The 22978-nt window shown below is 37.8% G+C and overlaps 1 protein-coding gene across 1 annotated transcript; it reads left to right on the top strand.

Moving 5' to 3' along the window:
* Window positions 1–1306: 1306 nt before the first annotated feature.
* Window positions 1307–21486, top strand: LOC306986504 (uncharacterized protein; the record flags this gene model as incomplete). Its single annotated transcript, XM_079589813.1, has 5 exons — window positions 1307–1346; window positions 7978–8199; window positions 14705–15166; window positions 15436–15574; window positions 21362–21486. The coding sequence occupies 4 exons, from the start codon at window positions 1307–1309 to the stop codon at window positions 15477–15479; spliced, it is 768 nt and encodes a 255-aa protein (XP_079445939.1). The 3' UTR covers window positions 15480–15574; window positions 21362–21486.
* Between the last annotated feature and the right edge of the window lie 1492 nt (window positions 21487–22978).

Consider the following 22978-nt stretch of genomic DNA (forward strand, 5'->3'; position numbering starts at 1 on the left):
GTCCTCGGGCGGGGGAGGGCCCACCAGCGGTTCGCTGGCGGCAGTGGGCCTCATCCCTACTGTTGCTCGAGCCACTTCCCTTCTGGCTCTGAGGGCGCGCACTGGCAGCTCGGCGCAGTGGGCGCACGTTTCGTCATTCAGTGCCGCTTCGGCGTGGGCGAGGCCCAGGCACGTGACACAGAACTCGTGAGGGTTGGGCGGGTCCAGGGGGCCCGCACATATCTGGCATGTAGTAGCCATTGGATGCTTCGAAGAAAAGTTGATAGTCCTCTAATGCAACTTATACAATGACTGATTTCTAGCGTGAAGAAAGAGATTCTGACGCAATTGTCACGCCCATGCATTTTATACTGCCCGCGAACCTGTCAGTATTTGCATGCTTCGCGTCAATTGGCCAGCTGTCCCTCAGCTGGCGTTAGCTTATAAGATTTCAGCAAAAATGGAGAAGGGAGGAGTTCCCATATACGTCTCAGTTGACGTAATGTTGAAGTTACCTCCTTGAAAGGGAACTGCATTTTCCAAAAGATGTGCAAAAATCTTACACTAAACCGTGTCAAATTATCCATGTTATCCATGAATGAAAGTTAGAAATGTGGGTCAAAAAGACCCCGAACAGCGCACAAGGGTTAAGACAAATGGATTTATTGTTTGTTGTGTTTTAAGATTTAAGAATTTTACTAACACCTCTTCCATGATGCCAAATGTTCTCCTCCTATTCATATTTTACATTGAGGGGGTGCATACAACATATTTATAGTTGCCGCACATTCAAATAAGATTTTCAAGAAAAAAAAAAAAAAACTGGGGAAAATAAATGCAGAATATGTTCATATAGGACGCTATTAACACGACTATATGCATGAAACCATTCAGAAAAATTTGGGCACAAATGGGTTAATGTGTTAAACAAATACGTTCTGTAAAATTATATATGTATGAATGTGTGTGTGTGTGTGTGTGTGTGTGTGTGTGTGTGTGTGTGTGTGTGTGTGTGTGTGTGTGTGTGTGTGTGTGTGTGTGTGTGTGTGTGTGTGTGTGTGTAATATATATATATATAAAAATGTCCATGTATATACTAATAAAGATTAATATTCATTGATTTTTTAGATGCAACCCCCAACTCCAAACGTTCCTAACAACAGATAAAGACAAAATATAACAATATAATTCAAAGTGGTAAGTAGGCCTATAGACCAACGCTACTTTTGCGTCATCGAAGGGTAACGCCCCTTTTTGGGGGAAAACAAACGGATTCCCCTGAGAACAGAACTCGCTCTAGATCTGCAAAGTTTCTTAAAAAGCAAAAATGGCACAAACATACACACTCTCTTTGCCGGCCGAGGACCGTGAGCGGTATTTAAAGAGTAAGTAGCCTATTTTTTTGTCATTAACACACTCACAGTATGACAAACTAGACGATTAAGCCATGTCAAAAGGAGTCGGTGGTTTAAATTACTTGGATCACATTTCACTTGATTTATTTTAAGCTATTGACATAGTTTTGTTATCGACTAGCTATAGAAAGACGAAGCTGCTAGCAGCTAACGTTAAAGTTACGTGATTAGCTCTCACTAGGCACGCTACCTTGGCTGTTAACTGATTTTACTGTTGAAATAGTGGCAGGCTAGGACTAAAGTGGACTTCGCTGGTTTCTGCTTGTGTCCCTAACGTAATTCAATCCCCCAAACTATCTGTATTTAACATGAAGTAGTGTACTTGCTAGTTACATGGCTTTAATTTCGTTATCATACCAACTAAACTGCTGCAGCTTCGTCTTTCTAACGTTAACTACAACGTTAGCTAGTCGACAACAAAACTATGTCAATAGCTTAAATCAAGTGAATTATGATCCAAGCAAACCACCGACTCCTCGACATCGTCTAGTTTGTCATACTGTGAGTGTGTTAATGACAAAAAAAATAGGCTAACGTTATTTGGTGATTCCAAGAGTAGTGCTAGATGTCTGAAACTCTGAATAGTTCATATTTGGCCACTGCGCGGGGTCATTAATCCGGTTTTGACCATTTCAAAGGGACACCTCTGTATCCCCATATCCAGTAGCTTCTTTAAATACCACTCACGGTCCTCGGCCGGCAAAGAGTGTGTATATTTGTACCATTTTTGCTGTCAAGAAACTTATTAGAGCGAGTTCTGTTCTCAGGGGAATCCGTTTGTCTTCCCCCAAAAAGGGGCGTTACCCTTCGATGACGCAAAAGTAGCGTTGGTCTATATTTACACATAACCTTTTATTAGTTTTGTGAACATTTGATCACAAACACTTGTTTGAGGCAAACCGATAAAAGAGTGAAATTTAGAAAACCGGTGGAGGGCCATTCCTCCATAATACACTGGAAGAGTTGTCTCTGAGTAGCAATAAGGGACGGACGATTATGGATGGGATTACAGGTGCTGTACAATCTGACCCTGGTGCTGGCTCATCTAAGCAAGTAACACTGGGTACATGTGCAATGCATTACTACTTTTTTAAGTTTTAAATATGGCTGACTGTATGTTCTGCAATAGAGGGAAATCAGTGTCCGTGTTGAAGCCAGCACACACACACAGTCTTACACACAGAGTTCAGTATGCAGCAGACAGAACACCAGAAACATAACCTGCTTTATAACAGTTATGCTTTATATTGGACTACTTTTATTTATTAGGGTGGAGGAAATGATGAAGACACTCTGTCTGTGTGTTCTGAGACAGTGGCTGAGGTGAATGCACTGGGGAATGTGTGGCATAAAAAAAAGGAACTGGCCCTTACACATCTCTTTTATTCTAGGATGTTTCACAACCTGCCCCAGAAACTGAAGCCTCTACCTCAACAGGCTTCAGAAGAAATGTGAACAAGGTAAGGATTTAAAACCCTTGACATAAATTACAGTCGTGTGTTTGTAGGAAGTCAAGGAACTTTTTGTGATTTGATTAGCCTCCAGAAAACTTGTAATGATCATGTTTGTGGAGGAATTATGTTTCAGGTGGAAACAGACTCAGTCAGGGCCCTTTACAAAAGGAACCTATAGAGCTAGACTGCACACTAAAGGAGCCGGACTGTGAGCTGAGGAGGCTCCAAATGAAATAAAATAAATTTGGAGATCAAACAGCTGGATAAAACTGATCTCAGTATGTGAACTTATTTAACCAAGTAACACTTTAGCATGCATATAATGCAACTTTCTCTTGCTTTCTTTCTCTCTCCCTCCATCCCATCCCACCCCACAAAACCAATAAAACAGTTTGAGACCTATCTGCAGTTTCAATGTGCTTTTATTAAGTGTAATATTGTATAGTGATTGCATCTATAGCTGGGTGGTCAAGTGTGATCGGGTCAGTTTCATGGGGTAGAAGATGGTTTTGTGGTGGTTCTCGCTCCTTTCTAATGGTGGCTATATTGTGCAGAATGGCACATGCAGCCACTATCTGTGATGCCCGCTCTGGTGACTTTTAAGTGCCGAAGACAGTTGAAACATGCCTTTAGGATGCCAAAGGTCACCTCTAACTTCACTCTGGTTTTACTGAGGGCCACATTGAATCAGTTCTGTGGCCCTGTCTGAGGGTCATGATAGGGGGTTATTAAGTAGGTTGCAAATTAACAGTGTTTTGTACTGTACCAAATTTAACCTGCTTTCCTCAAAGCGCTGACACAACACGGGCTCACAGAAAGTAGATTGTTGTTATATCTGTTAATGTTACTATTAATTTAAACAGGAAATAATAATTTTACATGTTCACATTACTTTCTATTAACATAATCTGCCTCATGTTCTCCTGGAGCAGTGGAGATTGCAACATGTGTACTGCTATTGCTCCAATGAGAAATCCTATAAGATTAACCAAATAATAATAAAAAATATTAAAAATTCTTAAAGGTTGTATCAGTGATTTCAGGGCCAAAAATAAATGATCACATTCATCTAATCTTTCCTAACGATCCGCTAGCTGCCGGCCCCATAAGCAGGCTGTCAAAAAACAGCGTCATATAGGCAGCCTAGACTCAGATCTGCACACAAAAACAATTGGTTTCACCAACCACTCAAAACCAAAATAAATAGTGTTCCAACCAATCACCGACAGGGGCTGGGTGTTGTGAGGTTTAGCGCTCATGCACGGCTGAAGAAGAAGCCGTGTCTATGGAATAAACCAATGGTATTCCCTCGCCCTAATCCTTCTCCTCCTCCTCTTGGGGATTGACTCAACCATGTTCAATTTCTCTTGTTCATTCATTGATAGACGCTGGCTTCTTCTTCAGCTCCGACTTTGCGTGCAGCCGTGCATGAGCGCAAAACCTCACAACACCCAGCCCCTGTCGGTGATTGGTTGGACACGTCTGCCGCCATGGATACGTAATGGCTATGGCAGTACGAGCGGAAACCAAGGATAGCGCGGATATTGGTCCTCCAGGCAACATTTTTTTCCGGGACGGGCCATTATTTAAAATTGGAATTTCTCTGAGATAAAAATGTTTGGGACATTTTGGGATATTGTAAGTACACAACTGCAGGAAATATATAACACAGTCTCACCCCAAAACGTCACATACTGACGGGTCTTGACCATACGTCAACATACGACGAAAAGAGTACCCCTATAACGTCCATGTGTGACGATTCGGGTATGGTTGGGTTTAGGTATGCGTTAGGGTACCGCTAGGAGGCGCTGCTGGTGCGCTTATGTCTGCGTCTCATATTGACGTTATAGGGGAACCCTTTTCGTCGTATGTTGACGTATGGTCAAGACCCGTCAGTATATGACGTTTTGGGGTGAGACCGGGTTGAAATATATCACACTGTGCAAGGGATTTTTGAATATTTTATTACAAAATTCTTACATATTGTACCTTTAATAAAAAACACAATATATTGACCCACTTTAACAGAGACACCGTCATCAACACCAGACATCATCACTCCGCTCACTCGTTCCCATTCCCCTGAGTACTAATCACCATCACCTGTCCTCACCACCTGCACATCATCATCCCGCATCACCCGCTCCCTTCATATACCACACTCCTTCACTCTGCCAGTTGTCTGGTCTCGTCGTTGCACTACCGACTACCTGACTCCTTCTCTGAGATCGCTATCCACCTACCTGATTACCCTCGAACTACTTACCTTCATCATACTTCCACCAGGACCATCTTCCGTCTTCTTCAGTCAGTCACCCGGTTCCCTCTGTCCGCCTTCTGTCATCTGGATCCTTCATCAAACTCCAAACCTGCCACAGATAAGAGACTGGTTCACTTTCATCATCAAAACTCATCAGAAACTGTTTACATCCGGTTACTCACCTGCTACCTTTTACATAACATTACTGTTCAATAAACACTGTTTACGTTACCTGTTCGTCTCCTTCTGCTCTGTGACACCCGCGTTCTGTTAAACGCAACAGGGTTCGATAGAATCAAGTTGAGTGTGAAACCAGACCAACGCTGCTGGGGGCGCCGGGAACAATCGCGCTCAGGCTCGGACAGCAGCAAACGAGCCCAGTGTGAAAGCCCCCTAAGTGTTCTTGAAAACCAAAACAAAATACAATGAAAATGTATTTTAAAACAGCTTATAAATCATACTAAGTGATGTTTTTGTTTTGTTTTGTTTTTATCTAAAAATGCAGAAAGTTTTAAATTAAATGAGTTTAATTATTGATTTAAATTGGGTTTTTTTTCTGGGGCTTATAACATGAAGCCAGTTTAGGTGGATAACCCTGGGTTTAAGGAACCATGAAAGTGGCTCAGCTTTTAGCGGTGTTCATCGCCATAGTAAGTTACACTCCATGGCTAACCTTTTCCAGGGCAGGTTATTAGAAATTGGACCAATCAGTTGTGAGCAAAGTCACACATCTCGGATGCAATAAACTCACTCCCCCGGTTTAGTAGATAATAATAGTAGATAATAGTAGATAGTAGATAATAATAGATAATAATAGTAAGATAGTAAAACTCTTTTAAATACAAAATTTTATAAATTTTTAGCTATTATATTATAACAATTGTATCTGATTTATATATTATTTATATGATTATTATACCCGTAATCCATTAAACATGAGAAATTTTTGTTAAAACATTATTATTAAATGTTTAGTTTATTATTATTATTATATTATAAAAAAATCTGTAAAATTAGAATAATTATTTTTATTTTAATAATTTTGTTGCTTTCACACAGCACTTACAGAAATTGCACAGCTCCTTCAGTTAATTAAATAAATACATGAAATATTAATTTGAGTTAATTTTAAATTTTAATTGTAATATGGGCAAAGAAGAGTTGTGCCGAGCGATATGAGAGAAAGGAAAAATATTTTGGCCATGCAGAAAATCTCTTGCCTTAATTAAGTTTGTTTGTAATTCGTCAATGGGTGATTTCTGAGTTCAAATATCATATAATTGATCATTGCTCCAAGAGTCATGTAATCATAGTTAATGATTTCGTTATGAATTAATTTTAAAATTGAGAGTGTTGTTAAGCTATCTAATATGATGGCTTATATCTGACAGTGTCTTTCTCGGTATCAAATACTGCTGGTCCATTCTCCCTCTGTCATTCCAAACAGCACCAGAATTCCCATCCTGTCGTGACGGAATTGGTGTTGTTACCATGGAAATCCTCCCCTGCAGTAAAACAGATATTTTTCATCCCCTTGGGAGAGGTTGCTAGGCAACATTGCCTGAACCAATGGGGACTTGTTACAATTAGTTTGAGCTTATGGAAAGGTCAGAGGATGTGTGATGTACACCAGGGTCATGGAGCTCTTAGCCTCGATCATTTCTGCTCACTCGTAAAACTTTTGCTCATAGAAGAGAAAGAACAAGTCTTTTGGCAAAGCCACAAATAATTGAAAAGATTTTTTTTTTTCTGCCAGGGGTTGTGGGTAATTTCCAGACTTATTCTGCCTTGTACAAATCTGTTAATTTATTTGAAGTGTATCTTGAGCTGCAAAGTCAAATACTGTGAGAATTTCAGGGTTGTCAAGTGAGTCTGTTTTTATTTATTTTTGATTAAAAATGACACAAATTTAAAACAAAACTAACATTTGGAGGAGGACAAATAAATGTTTTGAGAAAAATTATTTAAGCACTAAAATAGGACAACTCATGATGACAAGGAAATCCTCTCTCACACTTCCTGTCTGCACACACATTGAAGCAGAGGAAGCCAAAGACAGTCTCTGAACACAGTGGCTGCTGCTAATGGTTCCTGTTTTTTTTTTCTCTCTCTATTTTTATTCTTTTTTTTCTCTCCATCTGTGTCTGCGGACAGAAATATCTCTGGAGACGAGATTGCTTGTGAACAGACTCCCAGTCGATCTCTTGCGTGTTGTGTTATTGTCATTAGAACTCTAGGAAATACTTTGTTTTGTGGACATGGTGGTTGCTGAGGCACACACTATTGATCCTCTGGTCAAGAAAACTATTTGGCAGACACTAGCACTAAATAAATCTGTTCGTAGATGCATTTACAGTTACAGAGTTGTATGTGTACATTTTTGCTTTAATGAGACCTCAAAGTTGTTTCACGGTTTATCTTCATATCAGCTACATTAACAACAATGTGTAAACCCAGATTGTGTTGCTCATATATGCACAGACTCATATACATATGTGCACTGCAGTTAAAAATCCTGAAAAGTCCCATTGGGATTTATTCAAATTATCAAATTATGATATTAATTCTATTAGCTTTCCTTCAGGCTTTTTGACCAGAACCAAATTCAGATATGAGCCTATAGCTGTCCTCAGTTCCAGCAATTCCAGGTAGCCAAATATTCAGGCACAGTAATGCTATCCCATAATTGCCCATTACCACACATGTAAGTGCCTGGCAGTTTGCACAACAAACACACATTTTTAGTTCATTTTCAAAGTCTATGTCACTCTAAAGAGGATTCCATAATCTCCATATTTTTGAATCAGTCTAATGTTTGAGTGTAGCTCCTCTTTTCTGCATTGAACTGGTTGTGCTTTATTTTCAGTTGCCGGCCCTAAAGGAGACAACATTTTTGAGTGGAGGTCCACTATCCTGGGTTCTCCAGGTTCAGTGTATGAGGGAGGAGTGTTCTTCCTGGACATCGCTTTCACAGCAGACTGCCCCTTCAAACCACCCACGGTCAGAGCCTTCTCCCAGACAGTAAATTCTGTCATCGTTTACTCTTGTTCTTGTCCATGTAATTTTTATTTTTATTTGGAAGTTATTATTTTAAATCTCTTTTAAATGAAAGCATACATTAATCACAAGAAAAGTAAAAGTAAAGGTGCCATGAATGTGTCATAGCAGTAATATGATGCAGTATACTATGTTTTTTTTTGTGAGGAACAGACCAACATTTATTTTGAGGAAATTCACACAAACTCTTCCCTTCCCTGCATGAGTCACAAAAGAAAGTCATGTTTAGAGGTTTAGAATGACCTGAGGGTGAGTAAATTATTACAGTTCTTTTCAAATCAATATATTCATTTTTAGGGATGTTGCATCAATCAATTAATCACACATTTTCTGTGACCTATCATGATTAATCGCTATCATTAAAAATCGTAATATATGTGTATAATTGCAATACATATTTTTACATTGAACCTCCCAAAAATATTTGTTTAATGGCTTATACCAATAATACTAATGTCTTTTTCTCAATTTCTGGGGATGAAACGAGTATTAAAGCTATCATTTTAACCATCTAATAGTCTTAAAAACAACATTTAATGCAAGTGAACAAACGGTTTTGTCTCTGTTTGAATGAGAGCTGTGAGCTAATCCCCCCCCCCCCCCCCCCACACACACACACACACACTAAGATTATTTTGTGCATCTCTCTCTCTTTCTCTCTCTCTCTCTCTCTCTCAATAAACTTAATTTTCCCCGTCAGCCTTCAAGATGGGCCGTCACCCACATCAGCAAAGCTTTCACTTTCACTCTACTCACTGCTAGCTGTTAACATCTTGTGTGGCCGTATAGAACACATTGTGAGAAGAGGGTGGGGGAAGATTTGTGATTTAATGAGAGATAATGATCAGATAACGAAGAGACGATGATATGATACAGAATGTGTTGTGAGTGACCCTCAGGGCTGATTCAAAAACATTTCAAGATGATTTGCTTCACCAAAAATACTACAATATTCAGAATCTATACACTTGCTCAGTAAATGGGCAGAAGTATAAGAATGTAACCTTGTTGCCAATCCAACATGTGAAATGTACATTTACAGTGCTATTGACACTTGTATCCGAAGCAAATTAGAATGCATTCAAGCAATACATTTTGTAAGTCTTTGTGAGAAATAAACCCATAACTTATGAGGTTTTAGTGCATGCTCAAGTTGAGCTACTAGAATGCAAATGCATTATGTGACATACTTCACATATGTTCTGATACATTTTTGTAAGCTGAGCCCTAGTTATTAACCTAAAGAAGAAGAACCCTGTGATATTAAGTTGCATGATAACATGATTTTTCCCCAGTAAAATATCTAAACATCCATAGAATACAAGAATACAAGATACCCAAGATACATTTTGCTGGAGAATAAAAAAAATTAAATAAAAATATTTTTCTGGGCTTTAAAAACCTTTAAAAACAATAAAGAATGCCTTTAGTGGCGGTAATCTTCTTTCAAGACTTCTTTCTGTTCACAAAAAAAATACTTCATTTGACTTTTTCTGTGTTTCAGGATTCTATGCCAAGTATACAAATTTATTACAATTATAGCATACGGTTAGTGTTGGCGGTATGGTTCTGTTCTGGGCAAAACTCCCACTGCTGTCCACGCAGCTATGCCTGGCCTGCCTGAACTAACGCGATGTTTTATTTTGATTTTGTTGACTTCTAAGTGACATGGTTAGCATGTGTCAAAGTCAGTGTGTATAGCATGCATATGATGTTCTGTCATGGCTGATAGGGTTGGGGACAGTTGTAACAAGTTATAAATTGCATGTTTAATAAAAGTTTGTTGCATTGCAAATTGTTCAATTCTTCCTGTCTGACACTAGCCTGGGAAAACCCAGACCCTCTCAGTTGTAACTGAGTAAGGGTCTGGCAAAGCTCCATAGACAATTCATTTCCACAGGGGCGTCACCAACGGACGTCGGATAGATCTAAAACCAATCAGAGCGATGAATGACATGACGTATGCAGAGCGACGGAGAAACATCTCGAGACTCTCAGCAATTCTCTGTTTGTGTTAACGAAAATGACCATTTTAAATCGCTTGAAACAGACGCGATAGCTGATTCGAACGAGTGATGTTGTGATGTTCCACGGCGGCATCCATGTCTGTAATGTACAAAATCTGCGTCACCGTCTCTGCTCTGTCGTCATCGTGTAAAACGTTTCTGATTGGTGCCGCGATTTCGGCGGATTGGAAATGGGTTCAATGGGCTCTTTGCCAGACCCACTTGCAGAGCAAATCTAAATTTGCCGGAAGTGGTCTGGGTTTTCCCAGGCTAGTCTGACACTGAAATATGGAGAGATTGAATAGCATCTGTAACACCTGCACACTGAATCTATGTAGGCCTATGTTCTACACATAAACAAACAAAACTCAATAACTGTTATTTGATAAATATGACTAAATAAATAAATAACAATAATATTATTGTATAAATAAATAATACTATAATATTATAGTAGGCCTAAAACAGCTAATATTTTCAGAAGTCTATGCTCATTGAGACAAAAGGTAAAGTTAATTAGTGAAATTTAAGGTATTTTTAACATGTTGCATCCGTCCGTTGGCTGTGTTGCAACTGTCCCCTGGGTTGGGGTTAGTTGTGTTGTAAAGTTTTCTTTCATCGAAGCAGGGACCAGGAGACAGTTTGGATCACGTTCAAATTAGAAGTTATTCTTTATTGAGCGCGGCTGCAAGTTCCAAAATCAGTCTAAATCTAAAGCAGATTACCTTGAAATGTATATACCTTCTGAGGGGGAGGGACTTCTGGGACTGGAAAGTAGGGAGGAGTTGATTCTAACAAGCGAAAAACCTGTATTGCAGGTTTTCTAGATTGCTCCAGAGAAACCGAACCAATCAGCATATAACACTCTATTGTATTGTTAATCCAATCATCCTGACTTGATTGCTCAAACCTTAACATTATCATAGAGACAAAGGCCTCGCTGTACCTTGAGCTGAATGGTCAGGAAGTGCATAAAGACAAAAGCTAATGTCAGACTCCTGAATTGCTTGACTTAATCTTCATATGCTTCAAATGCTAAAATCAGTATTCTTCACCGTGATGTTTATGTAGGAAAGCATATCTGAAATAGATTCCTAAAATGTGTTATTCTTCAGTTGCAACATTGGCTTCTTCCATTCAAATAAATACTGTGAACGATATGTCATATGTAATCATCTTTAAATGGTATGGGTAATTAGCAGACAGATGCAAGTTTAATATATACAAATTTGGTTGGTCTAGTCCAAATAGTCTCTGAGTAACTGAGAGAAATGCAAAAAGTGTTGCAACTGTCCCCGACTGTCCCTAAATCAGGGAAGAAATTTATCAAGAAACCAAATATAATAAAGATACAAAATATAGTTTTGGGTATAGGACCTATGCTATTTAATAAAGATGAGTTATACTTATTTAGAATGTTGAGCATTACAGCTTTAACAGCAATAAAAAACTATTTGGAGAAAGCAAGAATGCCCAGTTTTCAATGATTGGTTAGATTTAGTTTATAAAGTACGCCATGGAGAGGATAACATGATTAAGAGCAATTAACAATTAACCCGTTTAATCCCACCGGTCACAATTGTGACCGCATATTTTTTCTTATTTCTGGAAGCTCTAAAAGTGTTGTTATTGGCTTTGGGCAAGAAATTCAACTTTTAAAAGAAAAAATAGATTGTTTTGATTAAAATTTATAAATGTCATGTGACTGGTGTGAAAGGTCACATGACTAGATCAGTTTATTTCCTGCTTGCACATCTAGAAGAAGATGTCTTCCTCACACTACTACAAAAAGTAGTATATAAAACACCTTAATTAACAGATAGAAATATCAAATTTTGTACATATATTCTTTAAAGGGTCTACTACTGATATATTTTGAGAATTATACTCCTGCATATATATTTTGCTCGTAAGACATGTAAATTTGTTAACGGTCACAATTGTGACCGGTAGTATAACACAGTGTTTCAGTTGAAAACACAGGTTTTGGCTGTTAATCCTAGTTATCAATTGTTTATTATTACACAGTTTAAAACTATCAGATGTGTTGGACCTTCTAGACGTACGTGACCCCCCCAAGTGCTGTATGCAGCAAACAGACGCAATTAAAAGTGATTGATAGTGATGGATCAGATAGGGAGTACGGCCTATTTGCCAGGTAGATTATTGAATGGCGATGCAGAGGTGAAACATCTGGAGGATGAGGCAGATGTTCATGAGAACCAATTGGTGTGCGCCACACATCACCACAAACAACCCTTTCTACAACGTACAGCCCATCTTTAGTGCACTGAATCAGTGCACACACATCTCCCTGAAACTGGCCTATAGGCAGGGCCCAAGTGTAGTCCTTGGTCTACTCTAGCCCATAGAGGTCTAGCCGAACAAGCGGAAGTTCATCCAGGGTGTAACTCTGTCTATGACAACCTTTTCATCTCACTAAACCTCCTTCATGAAATGACAAAGCGAGGTTATGGATGTCTTGGAATGTATTGCGTAAATAGGCCTAATTGAAGAATTTGTATGAATTCTGACTATGTTGTTTCCCACCGGTCACTATTGTGACCAAGTATAAAACCTAATATTTCACTAACTTAACCAACATAAAATCAATAAGGGCATAAAGTTTGTGTGTTAGGGAGGTCTAAGGAGTAAAATGCATGTATTCAAATTGCAAGAAAAAATTTGGGATTAAACGGGTTAAGAGCAATATACATTTTGAAAAGATATGGGCAACTCTAAAATAAAAGAATATTCTATAAAATAAAGGAATGCATATTTAATGAATTACCTTTTTTATATACTACCCTCTTTTCATTCTAGTTATTTTATTTATTTACTTATTTAATATTGTTATTATTTGATATTGAAATAATATTACTTGAATAACAGTAGGAACTATGTGTCATTATAAGAGTTTGATATGAATATGTGAATATTAAATTTTTATTCATATTTATTAATATTTTTTGTCTTTTTTTCCTTTTTTCCTATGTAAAAGTGTCTAACTAACATATAGGTTATTGTTCTAATTCTGTGTTGTTTATGAGTTGGTGGGTATTATCACGAAAGGAAAAAAAAGAAAGGAAACAAGTAGAAGGAAAAATAAGGAATTATTACTGGGGGAAAATATGTGGGCGATTTAAAGGAACTGTCCATTCGTATAATTGTGTTAAATGTGTTTGAATTGAAAGACATAATAAAGTAGGCAACATAATATATAAATATATATATATATGTATATATTGTTGTTGGACATTAGACATGCCTTATTTAGAAATTTGAACCTACAAATAAGTGTATTTTTATGATAGAAATAACTGTAAAGGGACTATTGTAATGGGGTTAATCAAGTGTAGGCTACAATTATAAGCTCAGATTTATCTTACCAGTTAAAATGTATACTGTGCTTTTGTAATTATTTATTTTTAATTTTGTGATTTTAACATATGTATAAACGTTTTATGTACAGTATAATTGAACACGTTTGTAGGTTTATATTGTCTCATTTATCCGTGTAGCCTTGTTTAAGTAGATTTTCTGTATACTGTTATTTATTTTTGGACGGATAGTGGTTAATAAAGTAATAAAATAATGGCATGAGAGACTGTCAGTGGTAATATCATTGTGTTCCTGATGGTCAGTGTTAGAGGAATGGTGTAACAACTCAGGCTTAGCCGGACCTGGATCAGGATAGTTTCCCAGCATAAGTTGCCAGAGTAACTGTGTTTGAACTATTTTAAGTTTGCTTTATGAAACAGAATCAACGACAATAAGTCTGACTAACCAAAATAAGCCTGCCTTGTATTCTAATCTTGTTTTATGGAACAACCCTCAGGTATACTGAACAAATGTTCAAGGCTGTCCTAAAATATCTCCAGCATTTGTATATTATAAGGGAAACTCAGAACTTCAGAGGAATTTTTGCAATGACATTTAATCAACTGGTGCTTTGGTTTGTTTGCTTATTTATTTATTTTTTATTTATAAAGTAAGTTCTTCTTAAGTGCACTCAAGTGCCCTGAAGCAAACGCAGGTGTAGGTCATCACGTTTTGAGCCTTTTCCACTAACCTTGACTACCTCAGTGTCATTTTGACTTGTTTTTTTCTTTTTAATTTTCAGCTCTAAATCTATTATTTCATCACTTTTTTTGTTTAATATTTTGCTTGAAATACTGTATATTTCTTTTCTGAAATAATATTAATTCATATTATTAAAATTGTGTTATTTGGTGTGTGTTTTTTTAACTATAGGCTACATTTCATTTTGATTATCTGATGGGTTGTCTACCAAATATTTATTTAATCAGAAAAGCATTTAAATAGTTTAAATGAATAGTAAATGACATTAAACCAAATATGTAGCCTAAAGAGTAAACAAAAGAAGGATACTGTCATATTCTGTGTTTGTGTTCCTTGTTGGACTTTTAGTTTGTAGTCCTCTTGTGCCCTGTGATTCCCTTACTGCTCCCAGATTGTTTTCACCTGTGTCTCGTTATCCTTGTTAGTGTATGTGTATTTATTTGTCAGGTTTTGTTTTCTTCTATGGTGTGTTCTGTTTCCTGGAATTTGTGCTGTGCTATTATGGTAATATAAACTTTTACTTCTTGCTCTCGTTTCTGAGGACTCCAGCAATGCAGACACAAACAGTCTGCCTCACTAAGTTAGTTTGTTATGGTGAGCTTCTTTCCTCAAAACCATGCCTCACCATCACAGTAGCCTATTTCACTTTTCTCAAAATTAATTGTTTTCATAATGTCTTTGAATGGGTTTCTCACCATTATGGAACACAGTGTCTTATTTTTGTTCACATCGTCTGTTGTCCTGTTCTGATCTCTCTGGTGGTGACGTTTCGCACGAGAATCTACCACTGGAACATCAACAGTCAGGGTGTGATCTGTCTGGACATCCTGAAGGACAACTGGAGCCCAGCGCTCACCATCTCCAAAGTGCTGCTGTCCATCTGCTCTCTACTCACAGACTGTAACCCTGGTAAGATACACAACCATGTGAAACACTTCTAACTTGTCTAACAAGAAGTGGTTGGAAAAAGCTGATTTGCTGGTCATGGGCTGAAGCTCCAGTGTGTGTCAGTATGTTGGAGCTCCACCTGTTTGACCTAGACTACCGAAGGCAGTTACAGGTGTGGGCATATATGCAGTTGCTTAATGCTCATGTATAAAACTGCATACATCATTTTTTATGTATATATATTTCAGCTGCAGTGACTTTCTGAATGAATGCTGCTTGTCTGTATTTAGTGAATACTGTAAAGTCTGAACTAAGACTACTAAGACTGAACTGAGCACACATACAGACTGTTTCCAATGACTGGAGCAGATTTTGAACAACGACTGAACACAACGGTCTCTAGCTTGGCTTGTTTGGGCATGATCACATGTAAGTAATCAAATTACATTCATAATTGTCCACAGTCATTAAGTGCCTGACTTAAATTGCATTAAAGCAGCATAGGTTGTCCTTGTTGCAAAATTGTTATCTTGACTTTTCTTAATTTTTCACCACTTGAATATTCAGTATAGAAATATTTTTGGAGCAATCTTCAGTCAGTTTTCCTAACAAAACAACCACAGTTTGCAAGTTTTATGAGTTCAGTTTACCTTTGAGTTATGAACAAAGGATTGAATCAGCGTTTAAACTTTTTCAACGAGACCTATTTGCTGAGGTTTAAATCTAAGACATTAAGGTCCTGTTTTCACAGACACTGATATGTTTTAAAATATGTCAGTACATGTTGATTTGCATTCAGATAACTCAAACATGCATTTAATCTGGGACTATCTTAAGCCTTGTCTGTGAACCAGTCATTACAATTCTTTCTAGTGGTCTCCATCGTGACTCGAGTGCAAAATTGACCACTGGTGATCTGTGAAATTCTTTGCACCTCCATTTTAATATGGGATTTAATTAGTTTATTTACTGTCATGCACCATGATCCAAATGGATAATTTTTCATTTGCTTTATTGCAGTGGTGGTTTTGCCTCTGTTGTCCCTTGAGTTGTTAATTAAGAGAATTTTTGTAATGTTGTGACCTGCCTACTGTCACAGTCATTGTGGTTTGTGAACTTAACCATTTATGTCCATGTTAATTTTAATTAAATTTAAAGTTCAAACTCAACCATTCTTGGCAGCGTTTCCCAAACTCATCGTAAGCCAGCAATGGTCGTAGCAGGTTCCATTGAATTTTCATGAACTTAAAACAAATATTCAAAGCTATTGTCCCATACTCAATAGAGTTCGTGTGACAATTTTTTTTCTCTCCCAATGCTGTTGATTTATTAGTTCAAGCCTCACAGCTCAATATTCAGTAGATGTTATGATTTTTCAGAGCATGTCCCCTGTGCTGATAGTGAATCAGTTGATAAGCATCTCATAGTGACATAACATGTTATATCAGACATTTCTCTACATAAGCTCAGTGCTCATTCACTCCATTTAAAATGAGCAAGGTCATTGAGCTGCAGGGGAAACGCGTAACCATGCATTATTTTGCATTTTCTGGTCTAATTGCATAACAGATTCTCCATTATTGCTGCTCTCACTGGTGGTAAATGTAGATTAGACATCTTATTTGTATACGCTTCTCAGATGCTTTCTACAGCTAAGTTACAAAACACAGCCTGAGAACCTTTTAAGAAAGGGTTGTCATTTTTTGTCTGCCTGCTATTTGTAGGACACAATAGTATTCAATATAGTTTGGGTAAATGTGGCATTTCCTACTTCTCACACTGTGGTAAAGTAAAACTGCATTCCCATAATTGCACATAATTCCCATTATTTTGATATATACTGTTGCTTGGCTATAACAAAAAGCTACACTGAAAAAAACAAGTTCAATTTACTTAAAAAATATTCGTGCAAACACTTGCCAAAAAAATTTAAGTAAATTTCACATATGGAATTAAGTAAACTCTACTTAACAAAGTTAAGTGAAAGTAACAAAGAAAATAAGTAATTTTAACTTGGCTAGTAGGTTGCCAAGTTAAGGTTGAGTAATATCTATTTAGTTGAAGTTTCCTTTGCAATACATTTTACTCAGACAATTTAACATTGAATTAAGTGTATGCTTTACTTTGAAACATCTAAGTAATTAATCCAATAGATATTGCATGAGACATCATATCTACATTTTAGTTGTCAAGTCGTCACCTTTATTTATATAGCGCTTTTTACAATACAGATTGTATCAAAGCAGCTTCACAGTGATAACATGAAAATCATACAAAAAACAATTTCATCATCGTCCACCTTTAAGGCAGATCTATAATATTGTTGAATATTAAATGTCCCCAACTAAGCAAGCCAGAAGGCAAGGAACCAAAACTCCATCAGGTGACAGAATGGAGAAAAAAACCTTGGGAGAACCCAGGCTCAGTCGGGGGCCAGTTCTCCTCTGGCCAATGAGTGAACAGTGTATGAAGTTCAGAATGAATCAGAGTATTTGTCCAGTTCCGGTTGGTTGAAGTCGGAGTGGAGAGGAGGAGAGACTGTTTGACACGTCAGGTCAGCGGCGTCGTCGTGTCCTGGCGCTGGTCCTTCATATGATCTGGATACGGCCTGGTTCCGGTGGACCGCGGTAAACCTCGGCATAGACAGAGAGACTAATATTAGCGTAGACGCCATCCTTCTTATGATGTACCAAGTACATCAGGATTTACGGGAAGTGTTCCCGGTCCCGGCTGTTCTAAACTATGCAGCCTAACATTGAATTATATAAGTCTATAATGTGTTGTGTATGCTAGGCCAAAGAGATGTGTTTTTAGATTTGAACTGACAGAGTGTGTCTGCTTCCCGGACCATGGTAGGAAGACTGTTCCAAAGTTTTGGTGCTAAGTAGGAAAAGGATCTTCCACCAGCAGTCGATTTTAATATTCTAGGTATTAACTGGCCGGAATTTTGAGATCGCAGTAGACGTGAAGGACTATAATGCGTTAAGAGCTCGCTCAAGTACTGCGGAGCTAAACCATTTAGTGCTTTGCAAGTGATCAGCAATATTTTAAAATGTATACGATGTTTAATAGGCAGCCAATGCAGTGTTGACAGAATGGGGCTAATATGGTCATACTTCCTGGTTCTAGTAAGAACTCGAGCTGCTGCGTTTTGAACTAGCTGTAGTTTGTTTATTAAGTGTGCAGGGCAACCACCCAGTAGAGCATTACAATAATCTAGCCTTGAGGTCATAAACGCATGAACTAATTGTTCTGCATTATTCATTGAGAGCATATGACGTAATTTAGATATATTTTTAAGATGGAAGAAAGCGGTTTTACAGATACTAGACACATGACTTTCAAATGAAAGATTGGTATCAAAGAGCACACCCAGGTTCCTAACCGACGACGAAGACTTAACAGAGCAGCCATCAAGTGTTAGACAGTACTCTAGGTTATTACGTGTGGAAGTTTTTTGTCCAATAATTAGAATCTCTGTTTTTTTCTGAATTTAGTAGTAGGAAATTACTAGTCATCCATTTGTGTGTGAGAACGCAGAGACGTCAATACTTGGTAGACAATACACGATGACGGTAACATTTGATGGATCGTTTTTGTTTGAATGTGTCATTTAGAGTAGTAATGAACTCAATGTCAGAAAATGGCAAGTTACTAAACCTAACAGCAAAAGCAATGATAAAACAGTGGAACATCAACCTCATTAATTCAAGTCCCAGTGCATGATGGGAACACCAGAATCAGAAAAGTTGAGTAATTTTACTTTTATAACGTTGATATTTACGCTTTCATTTCTACATGATTTGAGTACTAATAGCCTATAGAATTTACTTAATTAATTTAGTAAAATTAAATGTTTCATGTAAATTTCTTTTTTTCTGTAGCATTTACTCAACCCGATCACACTAAATGTGTCTCTATAGTACGCAGTGTGTATATCGTGCAATATACGCGAAAATTAGTTTTTACGTGCATAGGATACGCATAGGTTGGTTAGGGTAGGTTTAGTAGTGGTGTGGGGTGCGTCTGTATAATAATCTTTTTCTGAGACCTCAAAGCGCTTTACATAGAGGGGGGGAATCTCAACCACCACCAATGTGCAGCATCCACTTGGATGATGCGACGGCAGCCATATTGCGCCAGAACGCCCACCACGCACCAGCTTAGTGGTGGAGAGGAGACCGTGATGAAGCCAATCAGTATATGGGGATGATTAGGAGGCCATGATGGACCGAGGCCAAGGAGCAATTTTGCCCAGGATGCCGGGGTTACAGCCCACTCTTTTTCGAAGGACATCCTGTCATTTTTAATGACCACAGAGAGTCAGGACCTCGGTTTAACGTCTCATCTGAAGGACGGCGCTCTTTGGCAGTGTAGTGTCCCTGTCACTACACTGGGGCGTTAGGACCCACACACATAGACATGTATAAAGGCTAGATGGCTCAAGGCGGAGTCAGCTGTGTCGTCACTTGGCGGCCATCTTAGGTCAGGAGACTGCGCTGCTGCTCCCTGCTGCTGTGGACGGAAGGTGAGTGACAAATGCTCGGAACTTGCTGAATTCTTGACGGATTTACAAACGGTTTGGTTTATTACAAACCTTATTAACGTGGCTATGATTTGTGCTGATGCCGATGTTTGGCTATAATTTTTCACAAGTATGCAGTTAAATAGCCGCATCCCTGACGTTTATGACACACCAAGCCGTTTGAAAATCGGTTGAAAATTGAGCAAAATATAGTTATTTCAGCACTACATGCACAATAGACTTTAATGTTATAACTGGACGAGCGGGCCTGTCTTAAGATGGCCGCCGTGTGACGTCGTCGGGTCCCATTGGCTCTCAGCGCCGGTAAGCCATCTAGCCTTTATACATGTCTATGCCCACACAGACCACAGGGTGAGCACCCCCTGCTGGCCTCTCTAACACCTCTACCAGCAGCAACCTGAATTTCCCAGAAGTCTCCCATCCGGGTACTGACCAGGCTCAGCCCTGCTTAGCTTCAGTGGGCAACCGGTCTTGGGCTACAGGGTGATATGGCTGCTGGTCATTATACGTTTGGTTTGGATTAGTGGTGTGGGATGCATGTGTAGTACACGCAGTAAAGTGCGCATCATATGCACGTACAAACTAATTTTCGCTTATAAATTGCACAATAAACACAATGCGTGCTATAGAGATGCATTTTCTGATCAGGCTGATTTACTTCAACAACACTAATTTTTATCAGTGTATCAGGGCTTTTACCCCTTTCAGTGTTTCTCACACACCCATCCCCCGGTTTCCCTGCTGTTGAGCTCAGGCTTTGGGACTGACTCAGGATATCCAACCCTCCCCCCATGTCATGCGCCCATCCCCTCCAGTCTCTGTGACATCTATATGAGATTCAGCTCATTATAGTGGGGCAAGAGCCAATGACAGTTCTTTAACCTCTTATGGGCTTTCATTTCATGTGTCAGTAACAACCTTTTTAACCCCTCTGAACTCCAGATGCACTTTCTTAAATAATCAGATGTGTCATGGAATCATAAGGGTGTAGTTTCATTTTCATAAAGGATACCCAAAGACAAATAACAAGAGCTTTCTCAATCTGTTTGTTTGGTTTTGTGCAATTTTTAGGTTCTGGGGAGGGTGGCCTCAAACAAATGCACGGTCGTATTTGAATCTTAATTCTATGGATTTTATCCCATGTAAAAGTGAGGAACAAATCAGGATTTAATAGGCAGAAACTGACATGAAAGTGTTCTTATGAGCATGCATTCAACTTTTTGGCACTTGAATGCAAGTAATTCAATTATTCAACAACATTATGAAAATGTAATTTAAAATTCCCAATGTTATGCAAAAATGAGCAACGTTTTAACTCACTGAAATTTATATTAATGATTTTCTGAAAATAGGACTGTCCCTTCATGTACCTTGAATCAGGGCCATGTGTAACACTTTTTCCAAGAGCACATTTGGATTTCCTTATCTATTGAGTGCCATACTACAGAAACTTATACTTTTTATTAATTATTCGTTGGAATATTTTGGAAACTGTCGTACTTTCACGTTGAGGCTCATTACACGTCTTTAAATGAAGCGGCAGAGTTCAGAACATCAGTGTTAATGTGTCACTTTAATGTTTCTAAAGTAGGAAAACATTGATCGATTAGATTATAGTGTGAAGGGGGCCGAACTGCTGCTAAATCCTCTCACTTTTATTTTCCTTACAGCTGATCCTCTGGTAGGACGCATCGCCACACACCTTACCAAAAGACTGGAGCACGACAGGAAGCCTTGACTTCAACCCTTTTGATAGTTGCATGATTATTCTGTTTCGAAACACTAATGGTCTAACACTAAAAACTAAAGTTTATATATATATAATAATTTATTATTGATTTATAATTCAATTTTATGCCTGATTTGTATTTGGAAGCATGATGAAATTACACTTGCCCACCAGTGTTTTTTTCATCAGCTCTCCCTTCTATGGCTGGAATGAAATTACCAGCTGGAACTGTCAACTTTTTGGGTGAATTTTACAAAAGGAATGAGGGATATGTTACTTAATGAAAATTAAGCCTATTTTGTTGACCAAATCATTTCCACTTCAAATTGTAATTATCAATAACAAATGTAAGGAAATTCAATGAACGTTTGAAATACATTAGTGTAATGAGAAATAGTTTATTTGTATGATTTGTGCTTATTTGTAATTTAAAATTGTGCCTATGCAAAAAGTCCCAAAAATTTCTTTAGTTTTGTGCAAAATGTAATTATTTTCTCAAATTTGTAATGAAATATGAGATGGCTGTTTTCTGTGACTTTCATGAAACTTTTTTTTTTTTTTTTTTTAAAGAGAATGTGACCATCTTATGTTGTTGTTGTTGAATTGTGATTGTTGTTAATATTCTAATAAGCAACTGAATTGCAAAGTGTTGTACTGGTTGACTGCTGTTAGTATTGGTTAGCATGGTCACATTTGCTTTTAATTACCACGACTAAGATTTCATTCAATAAATGAATGGTTTAACCAGACTAAGTCTTGTCAGTGCTCTGTGGCTTGTTAATATTTTCCATCCACCTTTCAATATGACAAGCATCAAAACCACAAAGCTATTGTTATGAGTAGCTTTATGACTGTTCATGACAACATCATACTCATTACCACAAATGCAGTTGTTGAAAAGTAACAAAAGTGTATGTATGTAATGTGAATAGCCATTGCTCGAAATTCACAACTCTTAATGTGCACAATATACAGTTTTAATAAGGAACCTGTTGTTCATTTGCAGATATCAAATACAGACACATTGCATATCTCCTTTATCACCATTTCAGTAGGTTATTATAGAACAAAAATATCACGTTCTACATTATATCTGTGTTTATTCTTACCTTGTCAAGATGAATATTTCAAATGTTACTGGAGAAAAAAAGTGTTCTTTTATTTGGCACAAGGTACATAAATATTGACTGTTAAAAATGTGGTGTGGTATGAATTTTGATAGTTATCTGTTCAAATTATAAGTATGTTGGGGGTAAGATGGAAGGCTCCTTGTACTGTTGTTTTGAAGAGAGAAAATATAATTACTGACTATTTTCCCCTCAGTCATTTCTGCCAAACTGCCTCTGAAAGTAAATAATGGAAAAAAGAAAGCTGGAAAAAAATGTAACCCCCAGAACTGAGAAATTCAGATGTATTCTCTTTCCCAAATATGCACAGTAGTGTACATTTTCCTGTCATTTAAAGGGAATCAGAGATTATGGGTTTCTTTATTTGAAAAAAATTATAGAAAAGAGTGGTGTACACTTTAATACATCGTTTAAAATAGCCATTATGAATA

The sequence above is a fragment of the Phoxinus phoxinus genome, assembly GCF_949152265.1.
Source record: "Phoxinus phoxinus genome assembly, chromosome: 19".
NCBI lineage: Eukaryota > Metazoa > Chordata > Actinopteri > Cypriniformes > Leuciscidae > Phoxinus > Phoxinus phoxinus.